At 45.2% G+C, this 22,557-nt stretch overlaps 1 protein-coding gene across 3 annotated transcripts; it reads left to right on the plus strand.

The window, feature by feature from the left end:
- Positions 1–1,957: 1,957 nt before the first annotated feature.
- uso1 (USO1 vesicle transport factor) lies at positions 1,958–22,158 on the plus strand. Of its 3 annotated transcripts, XM_062530673.1 has the most exons (27): positions 1,958–2,177; positions 3,675–3,761; positions 4,959–5,023; positions 5,430–5,506; positions 5,788–5,799; positions 6,213–6,257; positions 6,962–7,059; positions 7,223–7,325; positions 7,419–7,474; positions 7,687–7,807; positions 7,925–8,103; positions 8,624–8,764; positions 8,892–8,980; positions 9,330–9,484; positions 9,794–9,999; positions 10,529–10,549; positions 12,996–13,106; positions 13,707–13,825; positions 14,110–14,291; positions 14,478–14,599; positions 15,926–16,064; positions 16,586–16,749; positions 17,069–17,137; positions 17,582–17,680; positions 18,008–18,109; positions 18,305–18,520; positions 19,440–22,158. In XM_062530673.1, the coding sequence occupies exons 1-27, from the start codon at positions 2,112–2,114 to the stop codon at positions 19,521–19,523; spliced, it is 2,928 nt and encodes a 975-aa protein (XP_062386657.1). In that variant the 5' UTR covers positions 1,958–2,111; the 3' UTR covers positions 19,524–22,158. The 3 variants fall into 3 exon arrangements, with proteins under 3 accessions (XP_062386657.1, XP_062386658.1, XP_062386659.1); XM_062530674.1 differs by lacking the exon at positions 10,529–10,549; XM_062530675.1 differs by lacking the exons at positions 5,788–5,799; positions 6,213–6,257.
- Positions 22,159–22,557: the final 399 nt, after the last annotated feature.

The raw sequence follows: 22,557 nt of genomic DNA on the forward strand, positions 1-22,557 counted from the left end.
TATAAGTATTATTAAGCTGCAGTAACATTTATCTTGAAACATCTAATATGTCCTACCTGCCAGGTGTACCTCTGTGAAGAATTGCGACAAGATGATTACAACAGCCACCGTGAGAGTCATGGTGAAATAGTGAGCGGAGATGAGAGGAGAGGACTGTTATATATCGACAAAGGTATTTGTCACACCACTAATTGATGCCCTTTGGCTAATGCTGTGGCATATGATTCAGTGACCAAATATCATAAAAATGTTGGTAGAATTAAACTGGGTGGTCCCACTCTGTCACGTCAGGAAAGTGCAAATAACAAGCCCAGTTTCAACAAAGTTGAGATGCTGTGTAAAATGTTAACAGAAACAGAATGCTATACAACTAATTAACCCCAATGAATAGTCCAAAACAATACATGTCAGCAGCTGAAGGAGAAAATAATTCTTGTTTTGTTGTTGTTGTTGTTGTTGTTGTTGATTTTTTGAAAATATGTGTTCATTTTGAATTTGATGCAGCAATATGTCTCAAAAAAGGTGGGACAGGGGCATGTTATAGAAATGAAATGTTATCCCATATTTGTCCAATATAGGATTTTATCTGCTCAACAGTCTGAGTCTTAATCATATTTTACATTCCATGATGAACTTACTTTCACAGGTCTGGACTGCAAACTGCATTTTAGTATCTGCACTCGTATTCTACAGAGCCATACTGTTGCTGTATATATTCAGAATTCATATTGTCATTGTTTTCAAGGTCTTCCCTGAAGAAGACATTGTCTGGATGGCAGTATTGGTTTTACAACACCTGTGCACAATGCACATAATTCAGAATGAATTGTGCCTTGCCAGATGTGCAGGATGCCATTGCCATTAATGCACCTCCGTACCATTATAGATGCTACTGGGGTTTAATGCACCTCTGTACCATTATAGATGCTGCTGGGGTTTGAACTGAGCGCCATAGCCATTAATGCACCTCTGTACCATCATAGATAGATAGATAGATAGATAGATAGATACTTTAGATGCTGCTGGGGTTTGAACTGAGCGCTATCACAAGTTGGGTAGTTCCTCTCCTCTTTAGAGGATACAGAGTCCATGATTTCCAAAAATTATTACAAATTATAATTGGTCTCATCTAACCACAGGATCGTTTCCCAGTTTACCTCAGTCTATGTTAAATGGGCTTGGGCTCAGATAAGACGCTGGCATTTCTGGCACTGGCTTTTTCTTATGTCTATTATGGCAGATTATCACATTCTGATTATCGAAGATGTAGATTGGTTCTTTTCAAGTAGACCACATGGGCAGTTAGGAAGAGCATCTTGTATTCCACATGAAACCTTGTGACAACAGCAGTGAGGTTTCTCCCATAGGATGAAGAGTTATGTGCATTTGGGGGGAGGGGCAGTGAGCATCACAGAGGGATGAACATATGATGTGGTCCGCATACTAAACACTTTAGACATTGCATCTTAAAACACAGCAGGCTGTGCTGATTTCAGCTGATGTATTTTAATATTGATGTAATATTGATGCCATAAATTGGACAAACGTATCTGTTAATACCATACACATAAAAATAAGACCTAATATAGATCTCACCTACAAATGACAGAGCAGCAGGCCTAAAGCTGACTGTGGCAAGAAGGCCTACTGGAAAATTACTTCTGATAACCACTGTCGTTGACCAGATCACAAATTTGCTTATGTGACACCAAACAGTTAGCCCTATCTGGTGTGCTTCCTTACAAAGGAAACATACACTTTCATTTGGAGAACTATATAATGTGAAGACGGATGTCGTTGTTACATAATTTTCCTGCAGAATCTCTTAGGATAGCCCACAAGCCATTATGGTCTAATTTAACACGCGTTCTCTTTAAATATTTAGCTCCCTTGGTCCGCTGAGCCACGTAGCGCCACGTCTCCGCGCTTGCGCATTACAGAATGCTAAGTCCAGTTCCGGGGTCGACATAGTAGCCTATGTACTATCTCAGATCAACACTGAGGTACTTTGTTTTTTTTCCCCACTGAAGGCCCGTAAACACCAGAAAACACGAAATAAGTACATTAACTAAGAGAAACACGTTTAACTCTTGATCAAGAGGACAAAGAGGATGAATATTTTCAGAGGAATAATAGGCGGGCAGCCAGCGGGGCCACAACATACTGGTGTTGAGACGGTGAGTTCGTAGCAAGCTAGCTTTTCACGATTTCAGGTAGTCAGCCATTAAGTTTACTAGTAGCCAATTATTTAAACGAACTGTCAGCAAGAGAAATCGTTGCAACTGTATCAGGTTCTCTTGAAACCTTGGTTTTGCACTGAGGTGTCAATGCTCCCTGTGAGGTGGGTGTCAGCTGCAATCATCAGAGTGTCAGTGAGGTGATGAGGGGCAGGGTTGAATTTATTACTCTGTGTTAGCTTGATAACCAGAGCTAACCGGCATCGTGCAAAGCCACAGTGGACAGAAGTCCTAGCTGTTACAAATAGGTGGGTGGTTGCTTGAAAACGTTTAGATAACAATAGTAACCAGTGGTATACGCTGTTCAACAACGAACGTAAAACACGTTTCACTTTTTGCCTGCCTTGTTTTACGCGTTATGGCCAAACAGCTATCGATATCTTACTAGCGCAGTGTGCTAGCGAACTGACAAGCTGTCAAATAGATATGGCTAATAGCTTTTATTGTTTTACACATTCAAGCAGGTTTCTGTCATCTCGAAGTCGAGGTTTCTGGTATAAAGGTAGTCAAACAAATGACTCCTGGTTTAAAGATAGTTAAACAGCTGCTTTGTAACTAGCCTGTGCATTAGGCAATTGCTTGTCAGCACAGCTGACAGTGTTCGCATTCCTGACATCATGATTGGCTGAGAGGGATGGAGTGACAGTGACAGATTTGTGTTGGAAATAATTTAAATGAGAGAATCTGAATCCAAGTATCCATATGCATTCTTACACACAAACATACTGGCGTTTTAGGGCGTTTTGGGGAGGTAACCAGGCGCGCCATGCTGTTTGAGGTGCAAACAAACGCTGCGTCGCCATTGAGATTACATAGTGGGGCAAGCTCAAGGGTTCTGAATGCATTTTGTCGTGTTTAGTTGTATACTGAAAGCACAGTTTTTATAGCTATCCATGTGTGTTCACTTCTGGCTTCTTGGTTATCAATCTGGTAACTACAACGGGCTATTTGACGTCTTTAGAGTACTAAAGATATCGGAGGTGTCACATATTGAGTTATTCCAGTCTAGATTCTTTTGTACATTAATCACTCCTGTGATGTAAAAATCCGATATTGTTTGCCCCTCCAAGTGATCCAAGTGACGTACGTTTATGTGAAAGAATGCAAGATGCTGCACAAAGACTCATTTGTACAAATACTGTTAGTTCCACATCAATAGGAACATATGACCTGCTTTTCATCCTCAGTTTTCGGTTGCTGATGAAAATGCATTCAGCAGGATTTCCTAGCTAACTTTTATGTTGTATTTTATCTATCCAAATTGTAAAATACTTCTCTTACACTATGTTAGCAAATTTAGAATGCAAGAAAATGTAATATCTGCTCACAGTTAAGTGTCAGCTGTACTCCTTGTGACCTAAAATATTATGACATTTCAGCATAATTAGAGTTTGGGTGGACAATGTCATTCATTTTTAATCTGTTATTATTCCACAGATCCAGAAGCTTTGTGATCGTGTTGCCTCTTCGACACTGTTGGAGGATCGTAGAGATGCCGTCCGGGCCCTTAAATCTCTGTCCAAGGTATGCAGTGAAGATGAGTCTCAAGTGTGACATTATCAGAAGCCAGACCAAAACCAAACCCAGTTTCTGTCATTAGCATTAGGGCCTATCATCAGGGCACATCGACATCCAGAGGTGTTTCTAGAGTCTGAAGGTGGGACTGCTCTATCGGTCCACACTTGCACATCTAGAAGGGCTTTCTTTAACATCATCTTTTAGTATTCTTATAAGTAGATTGCATAGCAAGGTGCATCGTAAAATAGATCTAGTGATTGTGATGTAAGTCATTTATACTCATCATGAATAAGTATCCTTTATTTAAAATAAGTCGTTTTGGAATAGGCCTAAGCAAGCTAGCATAGCGCCCCCCTCGTATTTAAATACGATACTCATTCATTAAAAAAGTGGTTGCTGTATATCAATGTAATCATCTGTTCTTTGGGGTGCCACCGTCCAGCTGTGTTGCCTCACTTGTGGCACTGAGCTGGAGAGTGAGCAGCCTGCCTCCCCAGCCATGAGTAATGTGTTGATCGGGTGTGAATGTCCAGTTCTGAGGGTGGCCAGCGGAGAGAGTGGAGGTAATCCCACTCAGCGGCTCAGTTGAGCTGGACGCTGGGCACTCCCCGGTGGGCTCGGAGTATTCTGCTGAGCCAAGCTGTCCACAGGCCCGCTGGCTACCAGCAGCTCCTATCGGTCAGCACATTACATGGCTGAGGGTCAGATAGAGAGCTGCTCCCTATGTCATGTTTTCTAATTGCTGTTTATGAGGGACATTTCCTCTCCTGCTGTTGTTGGGTGACCTGGCCCCGCCCACGTTGCAGTCCTGGTCATCTTCATCTCACTGAAACACTAGTCTGGCTCCTCTCAATACGTTTAGTTAGTTAGTAGCAATGCCTGCAAAGTGCAACACAAAAAGACAACACAAAGAATGTGTACATTTGTACAACAAAGGTAAACATAATTTCTTGAGTAAGTTTATTATCAGTTAGTTTTCTAGCTTTGGCAAAGTTGGAAAGAATGTTAGGAATCCCTGATCAATGAGATTGGTTTGGCTGGACCAACGATTTCAAAGTTAATACCTTTTACAATGCTAGGGGTTGGAAATAGTTCCCAATTGTGAGTATCCAGACTCGTCACAAAGTGAAACGAAGCAGTGAGATTAGTGAAACCACGATAGTTGGTGCATATATGAACTAAAATGGCTGTTCTTGCTTGTAGAAATACCGTATGGAGGTGGGTTCACAGGCTATGGACCACCTGATTCGCATTCTTCAAACTGACAGGTATGGTACATGTGAATGTCTGTCTGTGGAATCTTTGTGGGTAATATATTTTGTATATTTTTTAGCGGCACTTCTGTCCTCTAAGTTGAGTAATTAATTAATATGTGGCGGATTGAAGTAGTTCTACAAACAAGACTGTTTGGTAGACCGTTTTCCACCAAAAGGTGGAAATTATAGCAGCAATTTAACACAGCACAAGTGGTAACTGTGGTATAAGCAGGATAATGGACTCCAGGCCGGTTATCAGAAAAATAATGCACGTTCGAGGTGTCAAGGCCACTTCGCTGTGCGTCATGTGGTCCATTATCATTTACTTGTAAAGCAGACTGATGGCTGCTAAGGTGGAATAGCGTTTCACTAAGTAGAGCATTGTGGTTAGAGCTTTCTACCTGTCTTGTTTCTTCAGTGCGGACTCTGAAATCCTTGGGTATGCTCTGGACACGATATACAATATTATCTGCAGTGACGAGGAAGATGAGCAAGGTAGTTTTGTGTGGCACTGTTTCACTTCTTTAACTCCTATCTGTGATGGTGAATTTTCTTGCTCTGCATGAACAATTAATTCAGTTAATTTACCAAGTTGTGGCACCAAATGACCTACTCGTTGTGATTTGATGTTGGTGAATTACCACGTATTTGTACAGCTAATTTGACTCCCTGTCCTCTCAACCAGTCTTTCATGGTTTTGAAGCTGAATGTGCTATTGCAGCAAAGATCATGTTTTGAATCATCCCCTTTCTTTTCTTCCATGTTTAACCCTGCAGATGAATCAGAAGGTAAATGACTTGTGTGCATGACACTTTCTGAATCCTCAGGTGGCTGTCTCCGCTAAGGTTGCCTGGCTCTGGCTTCGGTGCTGCCAATGAATCGGATTCATTGTGCGCCATTTTGTTGAATGAGAGAATGAGAGTTTTTGAGTGTTATTTTGGTCCATCTGTGCATCTAGACTGTTTGATGATGTGCTGATGATTTGGAAATGTAGATGTTGTGAATGAAGTATCTAGAAAGGAGAATAGATGTGTGTATGGAGATGTTGTGAAAGGAGAATAGATGTGTGTATGGAGATGTTGTGAAAGGACAATAGATGTGTGTATGGAGATGTTGTGAAAGGAGAATAGATGTGTGTGTGTATGGAGAGATCTTCCTAAATGACGGAGGTGGGATTCACTGTTCACCTCACCCTTTACAGATGCTGTTGCACCCCCTGTTTCAGGGAAGGCTAGGAATGTTCCTGGTCAGTATGCTAGTTGGCTGTAGAATCCTCACTTTCCTTCCCAGTGTTGGTCTATTAACTATAGTACTGAAATAAGTGTGTTAAAGCAGTGGGGTGTTGGCTTCTTTTCTTTGTGTGTGTGTGTGTGTGCGTGTGTGTGTGTGGGGGGTGCTCACTACTCTTACTGCGTGATTAACTATCATCCCAATCAGCCTGTCACTAATGTCCCACTAGCAGGAAGACCCTTATGAAGACCTGTGTGTGTGTGTGTGTGTGTGTTGCAGTGTCTTAATCTCCGCACTGACTAGGCTGCTCCCTGGTCCGAGGCTTTTTGTGTGCTTTTAGAGGTTCTTTACACTAACTAGGCTACTCCCTGGTTCGAGGCTTTTTGTTTGCTTTTAGAGGTTCTTTACACTCACTCACTTACAAGCATGGATCTCACGCACAGGGTAGCTGTGAACATGCAGCTTTACTCCTTCTACTACTGTGCCACTGGTCTCCACTCACCCTCTCCTAGACCGCCCTTGTTACCCCCCCTTCCTCCCCCTCGGCCTCCTCTTCCCCCAGATCTTAGCTGCTCCCTTTGTTCCCCAGACCTCCTTTGTTCCCCCTCCGCTTCTCTTCCCTTTTCTCTGAATAATTCTCATCTGAATAATTCTCATCTGAATGAAACACGTGACGTAGCATTGCAAGTGAAAAGGTCTCACAGTCCTTCCCCCTCTCAGAGGAGCTGCAGAAGCAGGTGGATGACGTAGGAGCCCAGTTTACTGAGCGCTTCATCCAGGACCCAGAGAACATCACACTGCTCCTCACACTCCTGGAGGTGAGATGCACACACACACACACACACACACACACACACACACACACACACACACACACACACACACACACACACACAAGCGCCAGCACATTGCCACATCTAAACTGGGTTATTTACCAGAATAGAGAGCTAAAGTGTGTGTGTGTGTGTTTGTGTGTATTAGGAATTTGACTTCCACGTGAGATGGCCTGCTGTGAAGCTCCTTACAGCCCTGTTGAAGAACCAGTGTGCTCAGGTTCAGGGGATCATCCTTGTGAGCCCAATGGGTAAGCGTGCAGACACACACACACACACACACACACACACACACACACACATTGTGAGCATGTGGTCATCTGGGTCCCTTTGGTTCTCTGCAGGAGTGTCCCGACTAATGGACCTGTTAGCCGACTCCAGAGAAGTCATTCGTAATGATGTAAGTCATTCCTGTCATTTAGGGGCGGTTGCAATCGCTGTCCTATGTTATAAAACGTTTGTCGTCGCTAAATTCATACTGTGGACGTTTGTTTTCAGGACATTTAGACGGTGTAGACTACATCACCTATATCAATTATGGACTAGATATAAGGATTCTTTTCAATCGTATGCGTTGTGTTTGGTCTTCTAAACGAGCTTTGTGTCTCCCAGGGTCTACTGTTATTACAGCAGCTCACGAAAAGCAATGCGGCCATTCAGAAGATCGTAGCTTTTGAGAACGCCTTTGAGCGACTCCTCGACATCATCACAGAGGAGGGCACCAGTGATGGAGGTATGGTATGCAGATCGGTCGTTGAACGAACATTTAAATGGATTCTTTTGTGTGCTAGATTTCTTTTTCTTCATAGCTGATGGCAGGTTCAACTTCTCCTCTGTGTTCTGTGTACAGGTATTGTTGTGGAGGACTGTTTGTTGCTGCTGTTGAACCTGCTCAAGAACAACAGCTCCAACCAGAACTTTTTCAAGGAGGGCTCCTACGTCCAGCGGATGAAGCCGTGGTTTGAGGTGGGAGACGACAATGCTGGCTGGTCGGCTCAAAAGGTCACCAACCTTCACTACATGCTGCAGGTGAGAAAATATGTGTTTGTAGACGTGAAAGAGCATACGGTCCTCTGCGGTTAGTCTGTCGTATAAAAAGGTAGTGAATAGCAATTAATTCACAAGGTTGCCATCATTTTCTACATAGAAAAAAGAATCCTGCATTTCTTCCTCATTCCTGACATCTTTTCTGAAGCTCCACATAGCTCTGCTCATAAATAGCTTTGAAACGTTGACGCCAGAAGGTCTCAACAGAAGAAATACCATGTGCTGTCAAACTAGTTTGTTGTTATTTGCCATAATGCTGAACTTAATTGTTGCAAAATGCCAATAGAACGTCATTATTGTGAATACGGTGTGTGCATGTCTGGAACGCCCCTCATATTGCAAATAAGATTGGAATACTCCAACACATACCTTACCAAAAATATTTCGTTTTTCGTCAGAGGCTTTGGCAAGTTATGGTCCTGTCTGCATGTCTTACCGTTCACCTGTGTGTGTGTGTGTGTGTGTGTGTGTGTGTGTGTGTGTGTGTGTGCCCCTCTTGTAGCTGGTGCGGGTGCTGGTGTCCCCGGTGAACTCCCCGGGGGCCACGGCCAGCTGCCAGAAGGCCATGTTCCAGTGCGGGCTCCTGCAGCAGCTCTGCACCATCCTCATGGCCACCGGCGTCCCCGCCGACATCCTCACAGAGGTCAGACTCGCACCACCACCTCGAACCCCCCCCTCCACACAACCCTGTCAGCATTAGCTTACCTCAACTATTGTTCTTTATTGGAAAAGATGAGTCCCTTGACATGGTTGTACCATCTACCTTGCAGACTATAAACACAGTGTCCGAGGTTATCCGAGGTTCCCAGGTTAACCAGGACTACTTTGCATCGGTCAACGCTCCATCCAACCCCCCCAGGTCAGTTCTCGACTGACTCCTGCTCAACTCCAAAGGCTACCTCTCTCTGTGCTCCTCTCCATTCAGCCTCTGTTTTAGCATAGCAACCACAACAACTACACTAGCATCACCCTGTTAACCACTGCCGTTACCATAGCAACCACAACAACTACACTAGCATCACCCTGTTAACCACTGCCGTTACCATAGCAATGTTGTAGCAACTATTGATGTGTCCTTCAGGAAATAATCAGCAAAGTGCATGATGGGTTTCTTTTGTCTGTCCGGCAACACTCTTCTGTGTAACACCTCAGCCTTATTTCCTCAAGTCCTCCTGTAGTGTTCAGCAGTGTGTGCGTCTGTGTTGAAGGCCGGCCATTGTGGTGCTGCTGATGTCCATGGTGAACGAGAGGCAGCCGTTTGTGCTGCGCTGCGCCGTGCTCTACTGCTTCCAGTGCTTCCTCTACAAGAACCAGAAGGGCCAGGGCGAGATCGTGGCCACGCTGCTGCCTTCCACCATAGATGGTAAGCACCCGCACCTGCACCTGCACCTGCCCTGCACCTGCACCTGCACCTGCATCTGCCCTGCACTTGTGTTGGAGGAAAGGGAACAGAACATTGATAAAGTCTGACATATTTTGGATGGTGTCCCATAAGCTGCCATGTTTGTTTGGCATTGCTCTGCCCTTCTTTATCTTCCTAGGTCTTTTTTCTTTTCTATCATATCTTGACTTTTATGTCTCTCTCTGTTCCTAAATGTCTTCTCTTCTCTATGAATGCCTCATCCTGTGTTCTCTCTCTCTCTCTCTCTCTCTCTCTCTCCTCCCTCCCCAGCTAACTCCATCTCGGCAGGGCAGCTGCTGTGTGGAGGGCTGTTCTCGGCGGACTCTCTGTCCAACTGGTGTGCGGCGGTGGCCCTGGCCCACGCGCTGCAGGACAACCTGACCCAGAAGGAGCAGCTGCTGCGGGTGCAGCTGGCCACCAGCCTGGGCAAGCCCCCCGTCTCCCTCCTGCAGCAGTGCACCAACATCCTGTCCCAGGTAGCCCCCACTCCACCCCCGCCCCCCTGCCCCCTGCCCAGCTCAGGGGGGGCTTGGGTCAAGTCAGGAGACAGGCATTGTAGCAGGGTAAGGGAAGGGCTCCGTAGGAACTGTAGGGCTGTGAACTTGGTGTTTTGTCCCTAGTATCATAAAAGCAAGTAACATTGTTACCTGTAATCAGGTATTAGATAGATAGATAGATAGATAGATACTGTAGATAGATAGATAGATAGATAGATAGATAGATACTTTACTGATCCTCAAGTGGAAATTCAAGTTGTACCTTGGTAGGACTTATTACAGTTAACTGTGTTGATTTATACATTAGAAAGTGCAGAATTATGATCTCAAAAGTGTATTGACGGTAAAATCAAGGAGGTAGTTGAAGACTGGTGCCTGCAGTATACTGTAGATGTTCATGCACTGTTTGTGTTTTAATGTGCACACTGCTGTTCTGATGCCACTGGCTTGAGAGTGCCTGGTTGTGTCTGTCAGTGAATGTCAATAGTGTTGCATTGTGGTTTTGCAGGGGGATAAGATCAACCGGCGGGTGAGTATGTGTGTGAGCGGCACATCGTGATGGTTTGGCTTGGCCTCTAGCAGGGTGCCTCTCTCCTCTCTGTGTTGGGGGTTCTGGCTTCCTGTTGTGCTCGTCCCTTTTGGTTCCTCCTGTTTGTCTGTTCTCACCCAATTGGTTGTCCTTTACTGACCCAACACCCCAATCCCCCCTGGCTTTGAACTTTGACCCTTTGCAGTGGTACTTTGTTTTTGTTTGTTTGTTTGTTTGTTTTTGGGGAGGGGCGGGGCTGCTCTCTGGAGGACCTAGATGATGCCAGCGTGTCCGTCACTTTGCGCTTGTCTTTTTAGAGCGGGCTTCTCATGTCACTGGCATTCACAGCCAGGCGCCTACTGTAGGGGGCAGTGTGATCAGAGCACAGGACAGACAATCAATCACCTGTAGGCCTAACATGTTCATCTGCCTGCTCGAGGACCTCCACAGCTAACTGTTGTGATTGCTCTTGTTTCTCACTCCCTTCCCCCTCTCAATGCATTTCTGTTTTTGCATTGCGTCACCCTTGGAGACCAAATCTGAAAAGGTGAAGACTTTTGAAATTGCTCTAATCCTCCTGCTGTGTCTCTGACTGATGAATCAATGTCCGCGCACCACCCCCATGTCTCCATGTTGGAATGATGCCCCTTTCTCTCTGTCTTTATTTGAGCACTGCCGCAGTAAGGACTGCATTTGCACAGCACAGCACATGCCTGCCACAGGATTCCCCCCAAAAGGCCCTGAGCTCTTCATGACTCCCCTCCTCTTGCATTGCCCTACAAAAGCAAACCTGCCTACTTGAAGGCAAACATGGTTGAAGTTGGGGTGCCTCTTTCAATGTTAAACTGGAGGCCCTAATACATACAAGTAAACTGTGGCTGTGTTAGTGAGCTCACCGCAGAAACACCAAACGCATACAGATCACTTTGCTATGCATTGTTTGCAGTCGTTGACTTATGTCAAGCAAACAAATGCCCTCAATTACTTTAGTATATTTTAGTAGCAATTATTCTTTTGATTTAGTTTAGTTTTTTTTTTATTATTATTTTCACGCGTGTTTGAGTAGCTCTTGTTTTTTCCCCACTGTGAAGGGATCTACTCTCTTATTTCTTTCATGAAGCAAGGATGTCAGTGCCTTTGAATTTACATTTTAATTTCAAATAAATATGAAGTGATCCGTTTTGAAGTGCTTTTGGTAACGCTTTCATTATTTCCCTTTGAAGTCTACTTTAAAGGGCATGCAGCAATAGCTTTGCCCATACATGCCAATCATGTCTAGAGATTATTCCATCATATCATTTATAGACGCTGTAAACATAATATACATTCAGATTAGATCTGTTTGGCTTCATATTATTTGAAGTGGCATCTTAAATCCACCCCTAGCCTGCACTGTCAGAAGAGGCATTTGCTTCAGTGGCAGCTCACTCTAGACCTTGAGGTCAGCTGAGCTGTCCATGCTGAAGCAGATTGCCATCCAGGCTATGGAGAAGTGCATGCTTCTTCTAACAGTGTGTGTGTACACTTGATTTTTCTTGTGACCTAGCTGTTGTTTTTAAGTAACCTTATTAATCACTAATAGGTTGTGTTTGGATTGTGGTTTTTTTTGTGTTGTTTTGTCTGCTTTCTTATCTGACGTTGCGTCCTTTAAGATAATAGTGGTGTGATACTATTATATTTCAAACATTCATTTGTTTTCCACGCTTTTAAAATGCCTTTGATTTTATTTTCTGTCCATGTCGAGTCCACCCAGGATTGTTTTGACTTGGCTTAGAAATGTTCAGAAGGTTCCAGAATATGTACACAGATGTTCTGTTTTGGAAGGTTCTCTGAGTTCTTAATCTTCCTGCTCTGTCTGTTCAGCTAACATAGTTTGTAGTTGGATTAAATCAAACGAGACCCATCAGTCAGCTGACTGAGACACACTCATCAGGTTATTGTATTAGTGTTGTGATCTGTGTAGGGGATTAGTTCCTGACCGGAGACAATGGCTCATGGGTCGACATGTTTCATTTAATCTAAATGCACTCACCGTTCCAGAGAGATGAAGGTTCTATCAGGACACGGTGACCTCTGATGTAGAACTGAATGTTACGCGTTCTAGAACAGTGGCCAGCTTGTCCTGTGAGGAACCACTCAATGAAGAGGTGGGCAGACTAGCCTAGGGTGCATCTGCTGTTATCACACACACACACACACACACACACACACACACACACACACACTCTAGAGATGTATAGATGTATGAGTGGGGTGTTTAGAGTTGCTCAGGTAAGAGCCCAGAGTATCTGCATGCACCGAGTCCTCTCCTGGTCTGGCTTGCCTGCCTCTCATTTTGAATGTGTTCAGCCCTCATTTGTTCTGCTCTGATTCTTACGCTGTCCATGTATTCCCTCTCACGTCTGTGTGTGTGTGTGTGTGTGTGTGTGTGTGTTTGTCTCCGCAGGGCAGTAAGGTGCAGACCCGCGTTGGCCTGCTGATGCTGCTGTGTACCTGGATCAGTAACTGCCCCATTGCCGTCACACACTTCCTGCACAACCAGGAGAACGTGCCCTTTGTATCCTACACTGCAGCCTTGCTAGCAGCCTTGAGGAGACTGGGGGGGGGGGGGCAGGCCCAGTGGGAGAAGGACATTAAAGCAACACTACAGAGTTTTTGTACCTTAAAATAATGTTTCCAAAATCATTTCAGTGGTTAGTCAACTCGTAACAGGGTGAACGGCACGTCTGCATTCGCTTCACGGCCCTGAGTTTACCAGATCGGGTAGCGGTTCTCTATCGCCTTTAATCGCACTATGTGAGTTTACCAGATCGGGTAGCGGTTCTCTATCGCCTTTAATCGCACTATGTGAGTTTACCAGATCGGGTAGCGGATCTGTAGTGCGATGGAATGAGACATAAAAAAAAAGCAAATTTTACTTGCTTCGATGTCGCAATACAGCATACTTTCATAAAATCATGCAACATACTCTACCTTGTCTGTGGACATCGTTATTTGATGGATAAACGAATAGCCTGCGTGCGATGCTTTAGTGTTGCTTTACTAGTGAGAGGGGTTTAGCAGAGCAGTGGTGGAGTGGGAGTTGGAGCGGTTGTGTCCTTGACCTTGTGCTGTGACCTTGACCTTGTGTTGTGACCTTGACCTTGCGCTGTGCCAGCTGACGGCGCAGATCTCGGAGAACCTGGGCGAGGACGAGCGGCTGGTGCAGGGCCTGTGTGCCCTCCTGCTGGGCATCTGCATCTACTACAACGACAACTCACTGGAGAACTGCACCAAGTACGCCCACACCGCCACCACCACCGTCACCACTGCCCCCGCCACCACCACCACCACCACCACCACTGGGGTCACTGACCACAGTTAATCCATCATCCATCATTATGTCTGTATTCATGAGTTTTTTTTCTCTCTCGCTGTCTCTCTCCTCCCTCCCCCTCCCTCCCTCTCTATCTTTCTCCTCTCCTCTCTCTCTCTCCCTCCCTCTCTCTCTCTCTGCCTCCCTCTCTCTCTCTCTCTCTCCCTCCCTCCCTCCCTCCCTCCCCCAATGGTGCCCTTCTCAGAGATAAGCTGAAGCAGCTGATTGAGAAGCGCATTGGGAAGGAGAACTTTGTGGAGAAGCTGGGCTTCATCACCAAGCACGAGCTCTACTCCCGCGCCGGCCAGAAGCCGCAGCCCATCTTCTCCACGCCCGAGCACATGCTCTTCGACCACGAGTTCACCAAGCTGGTCAAGGAGCTGGAGGGTCAGTAGCGTGCCTCTGGACACCACCTCTCCACAACTGCCCCCCACGTTACATCATGGGGACGGTGCACTGCAGTAAATGACACTATGTGGCACTGAATATTGTGATTCACTGTGTGTGTGTGTATGTGTGTGTGTGTGTGTGTGTGTGTGTGTGTGTGTGTGTGTGTCTTTGTTTAATGTGAAGGAGTGATCACTAAAGCTGTCCATAAGTCCAGCGAGGAGGAGAAGAAGGAGGAGGAGGTGAAGAAGACTCTCGAGCAGCACGACAGCATAGTGACTCAGTATAAGGAACTGATCCGAGAACAGGTACCTGCTGGCTCTCCTCTCTCCCCTGCAACTTCACTATCTGTGTCTGCTCATGGTAGTTCATAGTACAAAATGTTTTATTTGAATCCATCATCCTTTATCTTGAGGGTGAGGAGAGAATAGACCGCTTTCAGGTCCCTAACGACCGTCTCTCAGGACGAACTCAGAGCACAAGCTAACCCAGAGCCATATAGCAAGACTCCTCTGGATACAAAGCATGCATTAGGAAATTAGGAAGGTATGCCACAAATGTTATCTTCATGCTCAAGAGGAAAAACTGAAGTTATGTAGGTGACATTAGCAATGTGTTTTAACGTTATCATATTCCTCAGCATATAATTTCTATGAGAGACAATGGTCAGTGAGAACGGAGACTAACGCTAGCCTATATTTCACGCAAATGACAAGATGCAGGTTAAAGTTAAAGTTGGCTCTCCACCTGAGTTAATTGTTTTAAGAAAGTAGACATGGGCTTGCAAGTAACGTTTTGCATACTACAAGGTAGCCTAGCCTAACTAATCAGTCATGTATCTATAGGCTAACTTTACTGTCATTTAGCATCCAGCATAATGCATGTTGTGCATTGTAATTCAGTCAATCATCCAATGTGTTGCCCGTGGCATAGGCTACTTTATCAAAGTAATTATCCTCTGGCCTCAGGGGAAAATAAGTGCCCACCCCTGTCATATTGTAGCCTATGAGTAGGTGATGTTCTTACTTAAATCTAAATCTGGACTAATTGTTTGTGATGTAGCCAAGCCTAACCTTACAGTGACTGGCCAAATGTTTAGCCTACCTTCTGTAAAACATCTGTTTTTCATAGGTATACCTGCTTCACCTCTAGATGAAAACAATCCAGACTCTGCTACATCATTACATTTAGGCAAAATGCTTTTATTCTATAGAACAAGTTTGGAGGGCTGCGGCGTTGTTCCTTCAGTAACTTCGTGAAGGTGCTCTTTGGTGGAAAAAATACTGATAATAGATTAATTGACCAAGGCACTCTTCCAAAAAAGTTTAAAAAGCTTTAATTCATGGGCTTAATCTTGAATGATCATTAAAAATGGCAACATGTTTCGACCTTCGCTAGGTCTTCATCAGGGCAAAATCGATGCTTTTATTCTATATTTGGAGTAGAGTTTAGCCGGCTTGCTTTCACTGCACTAGTGCTTGTCCTCTCTCTGAGTTCGTTCTTGACGACGGTTGTTAGGGACCTGAAACCGGTCTATACATTTGTGGTCTCCGTGATTGCTTGGCTCCTCATAGATGCCTTGTGGCTGTGTATCAAACAAGGATGTGTTTGTTTGTGTGTGTGTGTGTGTGCAGGACGCACAAATCAACGAGCTGAAGGCGCAGGTAGCCTCCATGACGTCCCAGAGCGAGCAGATGCAGTCCACCCTCACACAGCAGCTGGCCCAGATCCAGCAGCACAAAGACCAGTACAACATCCTCAAGCTCAAGCTAGGTAACAACACCACCCCACACACACACTCACACTCACACTCACACTCACACTCACACTCACACTCACACTCACACTCACACTCACACTCACTCACTCAAACAGCCCCACACATTCACTCACTCACTCACTCACTCACACCCGCACACACACCCGCACACACACTCATACACATAATATGATCTTTTTTCTTTCCACTCGTATAGTTAAATTGTGACAAAACTCCTAAATATGTACATCAACATGCTCTGGAATTGTAAACATTAGTGTACAGGTGTGCAGTAGTAGTATTTGGTATTTCAATACTTATATTCTTTTTATATATTTTTTTTTTATTGTGTGTGTGTGTGTGTGTGTGTGTGTGTGTGTGCAGGTAAGACAGGTGATCAGTCGGCGTCTCAGGGGGAGGGCGCTCATGTGAACGGGCTGCAGTCGGAGGAGCTGAGTCAGCTTTTTTATTGTGTGTGTGTGTGTGTGTGTGTGTGTGTGTGTGTGTGTGTGTGTGTGTGTGTGTGTGTGTGCAGGTAAGACAGGTGATCAGTCGGCGTCTCAGGGGGAGGGCGCTCATGTGAACGGGCTGCAGTCGGAGGAGCTGAGTCAGCTGCGGGAGGAGATGGAGGAGCTGCGCAGACAACACGCTCAGCTGCAGGCACAGCTCGCCGACAAGGACACACTCATACACAGCCTGGTCAGTGTGTGTGTGTGTGTGTGTGTGTGTGTGTGTGGGTGTGGTGTGTGTGTGTGTGTTTGTGTGTGTGTGTGTGTGTGTGTGTGTGTGTGTGTGTGTTAGTTTGTGGTGTGTGTGTGTGTGTGTGTGTACGTGCACACTTCTGTAAATATGTGTAACATTTATTAATAGCATAGCTATTAAAACCCACCTGTGCTAGTCATTTCCTCATATTGACACTAGGTGGCAGTGCAAGTCCAGCTGCTGGCTTGTTGCACTGGTGGATGGTGCTGCAGTCATATCTGTTGTAACCGTGTTCATCTGTCTGTCTCCTCCACAGAAGTCTGAGGCGGCTTCCCCAGCAGATGCAGCAGCAGCAGGAGCCTCAGACAACTCTGAACTGCTGAAGGTACAACCGCTCTCATCTCGACTTTATTTCCCTGAAAGTGTTTCTGCATGAAGTTCAGTCGTGTTGACACAGCTGTGTGACTGTTTACGGTGTGTGTGAGTATTTATTTTTTTCGGGAGAGTTTATTTTGTCTGACAGAGTTTATTTTTTCGGGAAGTGTTTATTTTGTCAGTGAGTGTTTATGTTTTTAAGTGTTTTCTGTTGTGTGAGTGCTCAAGTTGTTTGTGAGTGTGTTATGCTGTGTGAGTGCTCATGTTGTGTTGTGCTGTGGTGGTGTTTGTGAGTGTGTTATGATGTGTTGTGCTGTGGTGTTGTTTGTGGTGTTGTTTGTGGTGTGTGTGTGTGTGTGTGTGAGAGAGAACTCATGTTTTGTGGTGTTGTTTGTGGTGTGTGTGTGTGTGTGTGTGAGAGAGAACTCATGTTTTGTGGTGTTGTTTGTGGCAGGAGCTGGAGGCGTTGCGGGCACAAGTACAGAGCCAGTCCGCTGACATCACACAGCTCCAGACAGAGAAACAGGAACTGCTGAGGAGATCCGAGACTGCGGTAAGTTACACACACACACACACACACACACACACACAAACTGTACACACACACCCCTCAGATATGCAATACCTGTAGTTGGTATTCCATTCATGATGGCAGTACGTGTGCAGTAACTAATAATCTGTAATCCAGAAGAGAAATCGGGCTGTAGGAAAGTCTGTACCGATGTAGCCTTGTGAGTGTAATGTGCAGTAACTAATAATCTGTAATCCAGAAGAGAAATCGTTTGGCACCATCCCCAGCACGTTGCACCACCATCACCCTGGTGGAGGACCTGATGCGATCAGTGTGGTGACTGTTCTGCTGCTGTTCTCTCTCTCGCAGGAGTCGGGGTCAGGCAGCGTGGACGGTGGGGCGGGCGCCGCCAAAGTAGCCGAGCTGGAGACGCGGTTGGCAGCTCAGAGTGCAGAGACACAGAAGCTGCAGGTGCGTCTGTCCGAGAGCGCCTCACAGCGCCAGCTGGCCGTCCGGTCATGACACCTCATGGCCCTCTTATCTCTGATGTCTGTTTGTTTCTGTTGCTCACTGGTCGTTGTAAAACTGCCCACCCCTGGGGCCTGATTCCTTTTCTGTTGACCGTGATGGCTTCCTGACTGTTGTCGTGGTGATGTATGCCCGCAGGAGGAGAGGAAGAGCGTGAGCGCGAGCCGGGCGGCTCTGGAGTCTGAGCTGGCGTCGGCCACCAGCACCGTGGCCATCCTGCAGGCGGAGAAGAGCAAGCTGCAGCAGGACGTCACCGAGTCCAAGAAGGAGCAGGACGACCTGCTCATGCTGCTGGCCGACCAGGACCAGAAGATCCACTCACTCAAGCAGAAGCTCAAGGACCTGGGCGAGCCGGTGAGGGCCTCACCGCGGAGCTGCGTCACGGGGCCTGCTCTGCCCGTCAGACGAGCAGTGGGCGGTTAGAATGACCAGCTAATGCCAGTCAGGTCATCAGGCAGCACAAACCTGCCCAGGGGTCTCAGGACAGTAACAGGCATAGCCATTGGACAAGAGTAGAAGATCAAGCATGAATATGTTGATAGTGTCAAGAGAACTGAGCTTGCTCTGGTCATATCAGTTGGACAGATGGTCAATATTTAAGGTATAGGAAGCCTGAGATGGAACATGTCAAACATGATCAGTGCGTTAGAATTGAACAGGAAACCATTTTTAATTGTTGATGAATCTATTTGACTGGGGGACGTTCGGGCTTGTCAGTGGACTGCCCCCCTCCCTGCTTCTGATGGTGGGGAGAGCTGTGTAGTGCAGTGGTAGCTTCCATGTCCTCTACCACGAGTAGCTCATTGCCCATAGTCATCTCCTGAACCCCGAGGCCCAAGAATATAGAAAATATGAGAGGAAATGGCCATAGATCATAGGCCAATTAGAAAAGCGCATGGATTCTACATCATAACTGCTCTCATTTATTGTGCTCCCTCCCCTGTTAACAGTGGACTGCCCATAGCAGTCTGAATCAATAAGCTGGATGCAGAGCAATTAGATAGCTAGCCCCAATACATGAAGAGGCCCAAAGACGTTGGATAATTAGATCTAAGCCAATTGTGTATGTAAATGTGAATACAGCAAAAATAGCTGCAAAATCAGCCAGAGAAAAAAAGCCCTTTCTGACTTTACAAAAGCACTTGAGGGAATATTGTAAAATAATTGAAAAGAGTATGGCATTTAATCTATAGGTCATGTAGCAAGAGGAATCTCATGTTGGCCTGCAAGCAGCAGCACGTTGTGAGACTAACCGATGACTGTCTCTTCACAGATTGACGATGAGGATGACCTAGACTCCAAGGACCAATCTGAAGAAGACGAGGATGAAGAGGAGGAGGAGGAAGATGACGAGTAGAAACGACCCTTAGATACCACCTGTTGTAGATAAAAAAACTGTGTAAGGCGTTTTGGCACCACCGCCCCCCACTTTCTACTCTGTAGGAAGAGAGGGGTCAGGACCTTAGGACTGACCTGCAGTGGCTTCACCCATGACCATGTTCCCCGCTCTTAAGATCTCCAGGGTTTGGGTCCGTTCTCTTCCCAGCGGAACAGGAAAAAAAAAAAAAAGAAAAAAAAAACGCTGTATTCTACATGAGATCGTGGAATACTTTTAGAGTGTGAACACAGCCTTGAGGAGGTGGAATTGGAAGTTTAAGTAGAGAGAAATGGTAACCAGCTAACTTGTGAGACTGAGTGTGCCTGGATGATTTCTTAATTGTCATTCATTACAAGCGAGCTTTAATAAATGGAATAAATATGCCAAGTTAGTATGCCAGACTGTCTGTTTTGTGCACTTGAGGCCCAAAACCTACAGTATGACAGTTTTACACAGTCCATTAAGTCTGCCTGGTGAGAGTGTGTGAGAAGCTCATTTTAGTGATTTCAGTTCTTTTTCTTGAGGTAATTACAAATTCTCTGGCAAGTTGAATGTTATGCCATGCATCTTCAGTTGAAATAGTGAGACCATGTTCTTGTCAGAAATGGTCGCGTTGCCTCTTCCTTCATAGTCATAATGCTGTAAATGTGAAGGACTATTCAAAGCATGATACTACTACTTTGTGTGAGTCCATACTGTGTTCTTTCTCTGCCTTGACATGCAGTAGTCCCCTCATAAGGGCATATGTGGAGGATCACGCAGAAATCCCTCTTTTCTTCACGTCGTCCCTTGAAATGTTTGTATCGTTGAATGAGGCAGAATGAATAGTATTGTCTCAGTCATTCTGCTTTTTTAACATCTGGTCCTTTAAAACATTAAATGATTATAACACTTCACTCCGCTATACTGTAACATGCCACCTTTATGGATTGTTAGATGTATTTATCTGTAGAAAAATTCATACATGTTGTATGAAAACTCTAAGCAATGTACTTTTAGCATTATGTTTGTAGGATTAAGTATGTTAGATCTAAAATATCTGGAACAAATTAATTGCCGCTTTACGTTATTTATATTCTAATTTTGCCTAAGTACACAACTAAATTGAAGTTTATTTATTGTATTACACAAATATACTTACAGCAATTTAATGACTCCAATTCTGTTTCCCCAAGGCTTTTGATGGTAGAATACAAATTCAAGTTCCTTAGTTGAATTGCAGTGTTTGTGAATGGACCCGAACCCTGTGTGCTCCACAGCCTTTGTGACCTGAACTCACGGTCGCGGTCGGTCACCTTGCAGCCCACTGCAGAGGTTGGGAACCAGCACTGGTGCCTGCTCTTCCTAAATAAGAACTATGAGGAAGTGCTGATCTGGTTTCAAGGTAGTGCACCCCATACTGATTCTACTCTGCAAAGAGTGTGCTTGTGTGTGTCTGCGTATCTGTCTGTCATCCACTGTGTTTGTGTGAGTCTGTTGTCAGCATTAGGTGAGTGTGTGTGTGTGTCTGTGTCTGCGTGTCTGTTGTCAGCATTAGGTGTGTGTGTCTGTGTGTGTGTCTGTGTGTGTCTGTGTCTGCGTGTCTGTTGTCAGCATTAGGTGTGTGTGTGTATGTGTGTGAGCTTGATCGCATGTGTCTGTGGGCATGTGTAGAATGGCCCATACAGTGGTTAGTCATCTCAGTGCCATCGTTCACCATGGACGAGGAGTAGTGAGGAGGTGATGTGGTCTTTCAGGCATTCCGTAGTGCTGGGCAACATGACGTTCACACACACTAAAGACTTTCCCCTCACTTCTGCTCTCCTGCTGGATCTGGGTGTTCCAGAACCATCTACGCCATGCTTATTCGCCACATCACAGAGTTCCTCACGGGTGTCCGCTGCTCAGCACCTATTTGATTGGCTACGTTTGGTTAGAGGACTCAGGCTGCAGCCCTTTGATATGCTGTGATCGTCTCAGATGCCGCTGATGCAAGAGAAATATTTTTGCAACATTTGTCTGGTCCAGGCGATAGGCTTCTGTACAAGAGTGAATTATTGTTCATATAATTACCCACTAAAAGAAATGCATACATTTGTAGGAGACTTTGAATGTTATGGTTTAACATTTTTGGTTACGTTATAGCTTGTAGAAATAATCAGCCACCAGAATGCAATGTTATATAGACTAGAGTATTCACATGCATACAATCTTAATCACATGTTACATTGAAATTTAAGATATGAGTTGAAATTGTTTGCCATACTTGTTAAAGACATTTCAGCCAAGGCATGTACTTCACTGTAGAATTGAAGTTGTTGATTTTTTGTTGTTGTTGAGAAGATAAATGTTGGCCTGGGTGGCGAAGGTCCCCGTCACATGGGCTGTCCTAAGTTACAGTATATCATTCAACTTGTATTTCACAGTTTTAGTGTGAACAGCTAGCCACCAGCCCACCAAACAGATGACAGAGCTCATCTCTTGCAGCACTGTGCATTGATGCTGTGTGATGAGTCGTCTACTATTCTTGTCATGGTTTTCTCAGTGTTCTGCACTTGGACTGCGCTTTCCAACCACATGAGCATCTGTGTCATTCAATTTCTTTCTCTGCATAAAGTTTAAGTTTGAGAAGTACCTCTTCTGCTCTCGTTTTTCTCACATTGATGAGTCTTTGCCAGAGTCTGTTCCTTGCAGGATGGAGTACATGGGCAAGTGTAGTGGTTCATGTGAATGGTTAGCGAGTCCCCATGTCTATAAAAGACTCACCTGCCTTATTGGGGCCTGTTCTTTTGTTGTTCACTTGCTGGAACTGGTCTTGACTACAATACACTCTTGACCTTATCCAGCTGTCCATCTGATTTCTGCAATTCAGTATGCATTAGACCTACACTTCACATTACACTACACTACCCTGCAAGCCAGGCATGTGACACTGGATATTTTATTCCCTGATGATCGAGAGTCCTGTTAAAGTGTGTTGTTTTCTACACACACAAATGGATGTGCAGACCCCGGTAGTCTACATGCATGTGTG

This window comes from Sardina pilchardus, chromosome 2 (genome assembly GCF_963854185.1).
Source record: "Sardina pilchardus chromosome 2, fSarPil1.1, whole genome shotgun sequence".
In the NCBI taxonomy this organism is placed as follows: Eukaryota; Metazoa; Chordata; class Actinopteri; order Clupeiformes; family Clupeidae; genus Sardina; species Sardina pilchardus.

Bases quoted from the DNA above. Each gene is read 5' to 3' on its own strand.
- uso1 (XM_062530673.1), top strand. From the start codon at position 2,112: ATGAATATTTTCAGAGGAATAATAGGCGGGCAGCCAGCGGGGCCACAA. The intron at 10,000-10,528 runs GTAGCCCCCACT...GTGGTTTTGCAG, and splicing joins GCACCAACATCCTGTCCCAG to GGGGATAAGATCAACCGGCG. The intron at 14,292-14,477 runs GTCAGTAGCGTG...TTTAATGTGAAG, and splicing joins GCTGGTCAAGGAGCTGGAGG to GAGTGATCACTAAAGCTGTC.